The sequence below is a fragment of the Genypterus blacodes genome, unplaced genomic scaffold (genome assembly GCF_046128005.1).
Source record: "Genypterus blacodes isolate CSIRO-AG114 ecotype Tasmania unplaced genomic scaffold, CSIRO-AGI_Gbla_v1 ptg000233l_1, whole genome shotgun sequence".
Lineage (NCBI taxonomy): Eukaryota > Metazoa > Chordata > Actinopteri > Ophidiiformes > Ophidiidae > Genypterus > Genypterus blacodes.
Window position 1 is genome coordinate 543,687 of NW_027467031.1, and position 9,770 is coordinate 553,456.

The window sequence follows — 9,770 nt, forward strand, 5'->3', positions numbered from 1 at the left end:
ATTTAAGTTGTCATGGCTGCTGTGGTAGCCATGCGTAGTGAAGTGTAGTTCCAGACGTGGCCGCTAGATGCTAAATCTCTGAAATTTAGGGAAGGAAACTGAGTTTTTACAGAATGTGGACATGATGCATAACCAGAGGGGCAACATGCAAGTCACAAATGAGTCCCAAGTCCCAAATTATGACAAATCACAAAGTCAAGTCACCTTTCAAGCCTTATCTAGTATTACCTATTATGTTCGTGGTTAATTTATGTGTTTATAATGCATTCTTGCCGGTGTCTGTGTGAATATGTTATTTCCATTACTTAGCAGAAATGGATCACTTAGCAAATTGTCACCATGCGAGGTCACAGGCTGTTGTATTTAATGAGTCTTTACAGTTTAAAGTCCTTAGCACCAAATCCCCTGAGAAAACTCTCCTCAGAAAGTGCAAACTATGTAATATTTTGCATGATGATTTTTCCAGACTACAGATTTAACAAGTGCTTATCAGACTTATGATTCTGGAAAATGTCTAGCTGTGGTAATATCGCAGTATATTTACATGTTTGTTCATAAAGTGTTTTTTTCTGTTTGGAAGATGACATAAATACCCAAACTTTTAGTCAAGACAGATGAAAACTGGATAATTCATGACAGTTCAATGACATATTAGATATATTGATCAATAAGGTTTCTGAGATCATTCTTCTTCATCCGTCTAAGTGTGGATACGTGACTGTAGCTGTGTGTTTTGCTTATCAGAACCTTCAGATATCGCTACTCTGAAGTATTCCGCCATCTGTAATAAACATAGCCCTATATAGATCATATCCTGTTTTGAACCTGTCAACATGGTACTTTGGTTGAAGTGGCCAAACTCAGGGGACGACTGTGTGAGTCATTTCCGTTAGTCTCATTTTTGATGTTACGTCTTTAAGGAAGTGGAGCTGAGCATCCAACAGGAAGAGATTCCTTCAAGCTCAGACATCAACAACATCCCAGCTATCACACCCTTAACGTAAGGTCGGTGGTGTGCGAGGGAGCATGGAAATGATGCCAGAATGACCCGTTGTGAAGGTCACTCAGGAGCTTTCTTAGTCAGAGGGTCTGAGAGTAAACAGTGTACATCAAGGCTACGGAAACAGTGTGTGTCAGAGCTGACGTGCTTCATTTTTAAATGAGCACTTGTGTATGAGCTTTCGTGTTCCTTTGTAGGAACTTGCATCACTGATCACTCATCAGGAATCTTGTACTTCCGCTTTAAATGCCACTGGGAGACGGAGAGCTCAACGTTATTTTCATCCAGCTGGAGGATCGGAGCCAAGAATTGAACATTTTGTTGGCCTAAACCCCGAATATATCTATGTGTGTTCTGCAGACGCAAGTTAGTTAGAAATGCCAACAGTTAATAAAAGGGGAAGTGAGGTAATGAGGGTAATGAGAAATACAGATGCAAACACATCAAAACAAAAGAGGCAAAGACAGATTGTTTTATATCACCTATAAATACCAAAAAAGGCATTTTTGCTGATATATTCTTTTTTTATTTGTATATGCTCGGGGTGTCCCAAACTGTCACCAGGCCTGTAAACGCTTTGCTTTGTCTATGGCGAGCAGTAGCTGTTAAAAGGGAATCACTCAGACAGCTGATGTTATAGCGTCACTCATCAAACTCATTAGCGTGTCTGCTTTTCAGGATGCATGCTGAGTAAACTGTGTTGCTGCAGGATGATGGAGTCAGAGCTGCAATGGCAGCGTGCAGAACACTAAAATAGAAAACGGGAATGACCCAAGATCAAAGTCATGAAGCGTGGGCCTCTTGAAACAGCACAGGGATGGAATATAATGTGGAATATAATTTATAATATCATTGGGCGTCTCAGCTTTCACACACTGCTTCAAGCATCATAATCAGTTTAATTAAAACATGAATCTTTGCACATTGGTCCTTCCCACAATATAAGAACACATGAAGAAGATAAGGATGTTCTATCTCTTAAATGGAACAACCACATTGCAATTAGGAAGCACAATAGGAACATCCTCCTCCACACTGAGGTGAAGAGTTAGAGCACCCTGGGGAGAATCTGCAGCAGTCAAAAACAAGCCGGATCGCTCTGCAGCACACATAGGCCAGTGCACGCCATGCTATTAGAGCGAGACCAATGCAGGCCATGCTGGGTAAAAATAGGACACGCACTGCATTTTGCATCACTTGTCTTAAAAATAATAAATCTGTGCTGAAAAGTATTTTATAACTTCTCTTATACTCTTTAACTTTTCCAGACTGGGCCTACTTTATGTCAAATATTCAATTTAATACATAAAAACCTGCGTTTGCTCATGTTAAAGGTATTTTTCAGTTCAAAATTCCTAAACGCAAATTGTCACATGCAGTAATCTATGCTACTTACAGAAATGGAAAACTGGAGCAAGCGTTCCCAATCCCCTTTTCCTACAGCAGAGCAAGAGCTTTACTGCCAGTGCCGATTTGCTAATCAGGCCGGACTTGTGGGTAAACAGAAATCTAGCCTTCTCCTTCCCCGGGTTGGCAGCCGCGTGCTGGCCTCCCTGTGCGCCTTTGCCGGCGGCTGTATCTGCTTAGAACAGGTGCCGGATGGCGTTCAAGCTGCAGCATTCACGGCGCAGGTACGGGTGGGAGGCCCTTGGCTGCTGAACCGGTCCCCAAAGTTTTCCAGGGGTCCCCATCTGCGTCCCTGCACATCTCCTGCCACATGGCACGTGTCCCTCGACGAGTCTGGTCCATTCTTTCGTCCGGCAACGTACACGCCTGCCTAGCACCCCGCGCCGTGCCTGTTGTTGAGCCACAATGAGATGAAGAATAGCTGCACCCATAATCCCTTGCTGTGAGATGTGTTTTCCCTTTTTTTTTTCCTTCTTTCCTCCTTTGGCCAGATTTGGGGCCAAGTACAAATTGTAAACAGGTTATTATGCTGCTGTAACACACTCCAACTGGAAATGCACTCCGACAACATTTAGTATTTACTGATGTCAGTGTGTCTTTATCGTCGTGTTTGATTTGGTGTGAAGTTTGTGGCGTTTAGTTTGAAAAGGTTGTTGTTGTTGAATTTGGATTTTTGTGTGTTTTCTTTCCTAAGATTATTCAAAAGAATTTTTCGGAATAACAACAAAACTGTTCAGTTAAATTGTAAACAAATATTGTAAACACCATATTTAAATTTGTTCAACTAGTCTTTATAATCCTAAATATGAAATAAAGCTATATTTAATCTGTCTAACATGTGCCAGTTTGTAGTTTAAAGAGTTTCCCGGTCTCACTCACATCCATATGCCTTAGTCACGTAGCTCAAATGGGCCACTTCCTCCGGACCTACAGTAAATAAGTGAAGGACGTCATCTACAGCCCAAATGACCAAACCCCTGAATGTGACACGGCTGGACGCTCGCTCAGCGGCTACACAATGAGCGCTGCCACCGACCAGACTGTCAGCCTCCTCCGTGTCTCCAGAGGACATATTCAAAGTGATCACTGCTCACCTCGCTCCCAGCAGATGGATAATACTTTAGGCAGCTGTGCGAGCTCTGGTCCAATCCTCACACACACAAACCCTCCCACACACACGCTCACACACGCACGCTTCAAGCCTTACGTTAGCTTTATAGTTGGACCTCCAAGTTGTTTGTTTGCCCAGGGATGTGACATTACAGCAGAAGGGGGAAATAGGAAACATAACAGACTACCTGACAGGCTCATTCCACAGGCTTGACCTGAGACTGGAAATGAGCCAGCCAGCAATCAGAAAGAAATAACAAGACTCTTGTTTGTTCAGCCTATATCCTTATAAATCGCAAATATTGTAAATGCTATGACCTCGTACGTGTGGATGACATTCAATTAGCCGAATATAAGGGATTATTTGCCCTTGTTAATGAGAGCTTCTCCCTGTTTCTCTCCATTAGACAATTCTTTCAAATGTTTACGCAATAGAAAATCATAAAACGCAGCTGTTTGTTGACACATTCCTTTCTTCATTAGTTTCCTCTCATGTTGATTTATTGCATCTCTTGCTGAAACGGCAGCGATTGCTGTCATTGCCCCTCAGCGGGGCGGCCCGAGTGAAGGTTATGATGACAACACGTCAACTTCCAGAGAGGAAAGGATTGAGGCTGACGTTGAGTGTTTTGCCCTCACTTCCCCCGAGAACTTTAAAGTAGCAACAAATAACAGCAAAAGCTTTGGCGCGGCCTCGCTTAGCATCTCCTGCTTTAAATCGTCTTCTTTAGTTTTGTAACTCTACAGTAGAAGATTAGAGCTGCTTCTCAATGTGTCGTCAATCTCACTGGATCATGATCGCTGATGATGATCCGATCATTGGCCTCGTTGGTTCTTTGAATTAGGCCTCTGTGCTGTACGTCTCATCTACCTGTGATACCTGCAGTCTCTTACCCCACATGCACTCCTATGAGTCTAACTTGATGATGCCTTTTGTAGACGATGGGGTCTTTGTCCTTGTCCGTGTTACAGTGTCCTACCCTGAGGTGCTGGATGTGACTGTTGAAACATTGCAGGCCATTTTTTTACCGAGGGAGTCTGTGCCGTATAGACCCCCCCCCCAACACACACACACGCTGACCCTCACAACGCTGGGGCCGCTGCCGCGCCAAAGACCACTTTCGTGAGGCTTTATGCCTTGGGGCACCCCCAAAAAGATTGTCACACTCAAACGGACCCCCCGCTGAGTTCTGAACCCCTGCAGACCTAAAGGGTAATGATCTAACCCTGGAGAAGCGAGCACAAAATTGCCCAGCTGCAAACACAGGTGTATGATGAATGTTGTCACTCTGGTCAGTTTAATCACAGCGTCGCGTTTCATATACTGAGAAAAGGTCATTTTTGGGTGCGTTTGTTGTCGATTGTTCTCTGAGTTTAGGGTAAGAGGCTGCGTTTGTTGCATCAGCATTGTTGCATGGATGTGTGTGTGGTAGAGGCCAACAGGGTCCAACAAAGCTGAAAAATGTTGGGTAAGTTAAAGACGGGTACGTAAGATGCTAATCAGCACAGCGGCGTTTCCTCCCGCTAGCTGAACAGCGGGTTCCCTTCCCTCTCTCTGGCTCTTTAATGCTGGACCCGGCCAGGCCCAAACATCCTGACGGAGAGAGGCTTTTTCCCTTATCAGTCAGGAAACACTGCTCCTCCGCCACATCCTCTTTACAAGAAGCGCGACTCAACCATTCCCAAAAAACGCAGGAAGACCAGCCAGACTCCAGGATTTGTCAAAAGCCCCCCCACCACACACACACACACACACACACACACACACCCCGACCCCACCCCCACCTAACCCCCTCGCAAAAAAAAACCCCACCCCTCGAATTCCTTTTTTTTATCAAAAAAGAAGAATTAAAAGAGAGACAGAGAGAGCGAGCGAGGCGTGGGAGTGAAGAAAGGAATAAAAAAAAAGAATGAGTTAACGTGGTAAAAAAAAAAGTGAACCAGGCCCCGGGATTGATATATTTATTTATTTATTTTGCACAGATTACCAAAGGGTCTGCATCAGCAAGATAGAACATGAGGGGGTGGGAGTGGGGGGTATGTGATGGGGTGGGGGTCCGGCGTGCTTAAGAATGGCACCCAGAATAAGACTATATAGGAAAACAAAGGAGGGCTGAGGCGGGAGGCGACGACACTAATCCTCTGAGCCGCCGCGAGATGAAAGTGAGGAGAGACGGATGGAGAGAGGGCCGAGCGAGGGGAGCGGGTGACACAGCAGGGGGGGAGAGAGACGGGGCACCGGCCTCCCCCAGTAACCCCCTAAAACTGGAAGAATACTGTACAGGATGAGGCGGATCAGATGTTAGTTTACAGCATGTTTTCACTCAGTTACAGACATTTTCACTGCCCAGATGTATTCATTAGGAGCCATTTCTTGTTTTTTTTCCCCATCTTTATTCATGAATCTAACAGTGATCGCATTGATTAGGTGCTACGGCGTATATGACTGGAAGTGTGTTTCATCTGCTACAACACAAAGTGTGTGTGTGTGTGTGTGTGTGTGTGTGTGTGTGTGTGTGTGTGTGTATCTCCTGTTATGGATATTATAATGTCATAATAGGGAAAATAACTCTTAGGTTGTATGATACTGTGTGTGTGTGTGTGTGTGTGTGTGTGTGTGTGTGTGTGTGTGTGTGTGTGTGTGTGTGTGTGTGTGTGTGTGTACATTATCCAAGCAGCGACTGCATTAATATAAAAATTGACCTTTATTTTAAATTATTGTCTTTCACAAACCTAAATCAGCATACAGTTATATTTACCGTCATTACTTTAAATTGTAAATGTTATGATTATATATTATTAAGTACTTGTAGAAGTAGTATAAACGGCTTTTTTAATTCATTATACACCATTTTGTTAAAATTGCATAAGAAATGTCCAACTAAACCTCTTTCACTTACAAACTAGTGAGGTAAGACTCCCAAGCCAATGAGAGCGAGAACATAGAATACAAACATTTGAATGGAAAGCGTCAATAATATCATTACAGTTAGCATTTAGGTGAAACATCAAAGGGTTTAAATTAGCTCCTAAAGAGTATCTGTACACGCCGGAATGGCAACCGCGACGGATGAAATTTACAAGTGGACAACAAGTCTGTACGATTGTTTCTCTAGTTTAGAAATTCCATGATAACTGGAGGTGACATACTATAGTATTTTGTGTCTGCATCCCTGAGGTGTCCATCTCCCTTTTCCTCATAATCCTCCAATTCCTCTTTGTTCTTCCCTTGGCTCCAGACAATCATATTGCTCAGTACTTTGCTCGGGTTTCTGCTCGTAAAGGGATGAAGCTGCACGTAAACGCCAATCACAGAGATGAGTTATGCAATTTCTCCGCTAATATCAATGTTTACAAGACGGGAGACATGCGAGAAATTTGTTTCCGTTCCATCATCAGCATCTGAGTGCAACATCAGCCCAGCACGGCATCGCCCGTCTCAAACTCTGCAGTCTCTGATTCAGTCACAAGTGTAACGGGCGCCGCCACCGCCGCCGCCGCCGCGCTTACGAGATGCCGTAGTTGTTGTAGTAGGCTGCTGTTGCGTCGGCCAGCACAGAGATGAGGCTGGTCTCCGCCGTGCTGCTGGGACACGCGCTGACAGACGCGGCGGCGGAAGCCACCTGGATGTGTCCCGTGACTGTCATGTTGCCGCCCTGATCCGGGTGGAAGCCGGTGGAGTTTAGGTACTGGTCAAACTCATTGCGATCCACCTCACCCAGAAGCTCAACCTGGCTTAGCTGGTCCAGAGTCTCCAGGTGCCCCTGTGTTTCTGGTGGGGGGGACAGCTGTCCCAGGTGGCCCTGGTGGAGCCCGTGGTGAATTTGGGCAAAAGATGTGGTGCTGTAGTAAGACAGCGGAGCGCCAGAAATCAGTCCACCGCCGCCACTTTGGGACATGTGAGGGATGTGACCTAGGTGTGTGCCCCCACAGTGGAGTTGGGTTTGAGTGTAGTCAGTGTGGTAAGGAGGTGGGCTGCCCATGTGTGACTGATTCTGATGATGTTCATCTGGACAGGAGGCTGAGGAAGAGCAGGAGACGGAAGAGCTACCAGAAGTTGTGTAGTAAGAGGGTACCTGCTCGTGGTCCATGGCGTCTAAGGGGGACATCTCGGGAGGTGTGGGCAGGCCATAGGGGTACATGTCAAAGCTGCTGTTGGAGCCGGCGGGGTCTCTGAAGCTCCTGACGCTGGGCAGAGCAGGGCTGGGGTTTGAAAAGCCACGGCTGATAGCGCTCAGGCCGCCATCGTCTTTTTCCACGGGGTGACAGAGGGCTCGGTGGTCAGGAAGGGCGTTCTGGTCGGGAGCCAGGCCGCTCAGGAGGAACCCGGGGTCCACTCGCTTGCAGATACGCTTCAGCTGTTTCTTCCGGCGAGGACGGTACTTGTAGTTGGGGTAGTCCTGCATGTGCTGCACCCGAAGCCTCTCCGCTTCCTCCACATAGGGCCTCTTCTGAGGGGGAGTCAGGGCCTTCCATGACTTGCCTGTACGGAGAAGAGACAGCAGCAGTTTTAACAAAATATCCTAAATTAAAGGGATTTTACAGATTTGTGCCTTTTTGTCTGTTTACTTTGTTTTTACTCATCATGCAACATTACAAATGTTTACAAAATTTCTGTTCTCGAAAAAAAGTTCTCCCACTCCATCAATTACCAAAACTTGTAAAACACCAATAAAATCTGAACAATTATTTATAAAGGTTGCACTTATTGTCTGTAAAATATATACTAATTAATATATCGAATTCACATGGATTAATAATGATTAGGTTAAATAAGACAGTATTTCCCATTACTGTAAACATTACAACAAAACCTAATTCAACATATAACAAGTAAATCACTCAACAAAAATACAGGAATTATAGCTTCCACCGCGAATTCTACTTTATTTTGTCATTTTAAAATACCAACATGCATAAATTAAAAGCTTAAAACATATATTAAAAGATAAACACAAACGCCAGCTGCATGTGTGTGTCTATGAGATCGTATTTCACATTCGTAGCTCATCTCGAATTGGCGTGGAGATGATTGAAAGCGAGCGACGGAGTTCAAATCAAAGCCTAATTTAATCCAAGTAATTCGGAGTCACGGTGACAGATTTCCGTCGTCGTTTTTGTTAAAGAATTGAACAGAAGCAGACAGCGTGGCTTTGAGATTATTCTTTAAACTTTTTACGGGTTTAGTCAAGACGGACTCACATACAATATCTGAGAACATGTTGTGATTTATTTTACCCCTACAGCCCCCGGAAACTCCGCTTAAACTCTGAATTTAATTTAATGAAAGCAGTTGAAGTTTTGTGAAATAGCGGAGGCCTTAAAAATAGTTATATATTACACAAAAAAGTAAATTATAATACTAATTCTAATAATATTAATACTAATACTAATAATGATAATAATAATAATAATAGTAACAAACTTTTCGTCCACTCTCATCTCACCTAGCATCTTGCTGAGCTCGGCGTTGTGCAGGTCCGGGTTCTGGACCGCGAGGCGTTTGCGTTCGTCTTTGGCCCAGACCATGAACGCGTTCATGGGCCGCCTGATGCGCGGCTCCGGCGCTTTGTCCGCGGGGGTCCGGTGCGGGCCGTGACCGTCAGACACGTCCGAATCTCCAACCGGACACTCGAAGGACTCCGGCCACGACGAGTACGCGCTGATGAGGGCAGCCATGTGCGCTGTGTGTTTGTTACTCTCGTCTCTCCAAACTTCTTCTTCTTCTTCGCTTCTCACTCTTCCTCGTTGACAAACTTTGCCTCGTGTCTCTTCAGGCTCCAGTCGGACTCAGCAGCATCCACAGCACCAGCGAGGTGTCAGGGCAGGTTGGAGGAGAGCGAGAGAGAGAGAGAAGGAGAGAGAAGCCCAGATATGCTCAGTCAGGCGGCGACGGCGGCTCCTCCTGGTGAATTATGATTCACTCTTTCCTGGCGGATGGGGGGAAGCGCTTTATATTTGAGGAGCAGGTCCAGAAGAAACCCCGCAGGACTCTCGGCTCCTCCTTGATTGCAAAAGAAGTTGAGCCCCGTGAAAAGAAAAAAAAAAAAGAGAGAGAGAGAGAGAGAGAGAGAGAGAGAGAGAGAGAGAGAGAGAGAGAGAGAGAGAGAGAGAGAGAGAGAGAGAGAGAGAGAGAGAGAGTTCAACGCTCCTAACTACTTAAACTGCTCTCACAACAAAACAACACCTCCAGCAGAGAGAGTTGATCTTATTTATGCAAGACGACACATCAGCATTAACAGTGTTCACGGTG

At 45.2% G+C, this 9,770-nt stretch overlaps 1 protein-coding gene across 1 annotated transcript; it reads right to left on the minus strand.

Annotated features, from left to right (window-relative positions):
• Nucleotides 1–6,203: 6,203 nt before the first annotated feature.
• Nucleotides 6,204–9,559, minus strand: sox7 (SRY-box transcription factor 7). Its single transcript, XM_076170861.1, has 2 exons — nt 8,965–9,559; nt 6,204–8,000 (listed from the first exon to the last, which is right to left on the minus strand). Exons 1-2 carry the CDS (start codon nt 9,194–9,196, stop codon nt 7,024–7,026), a joined length of 1,209 nt encoding a protein of 402 aa, XP_076026976.1. The 5' UTR covers nt 9,197–9,559; the 3' UTR covers nt 6,204–7,023.
• Nucleotides 9,560–9,770: the final 211 nt, after the last annotated feature.

Coding starts and splice junctions, on each gene's coding strand:
- sox7 (XM_076170861.1), bottom strand. CDS start 9,196: ATGGCTGCCCTCATCAGCGCGTACTCGTCGTGGCCGGAGTCCTTCGAG. Junction 8,001..8,964: donor CGAGCTCAGCAAGATGCTAG/GTGAGATGAGAG, acceptor TTCTCCGTACAG/GCAAGTCATGGAAGGCCCTG.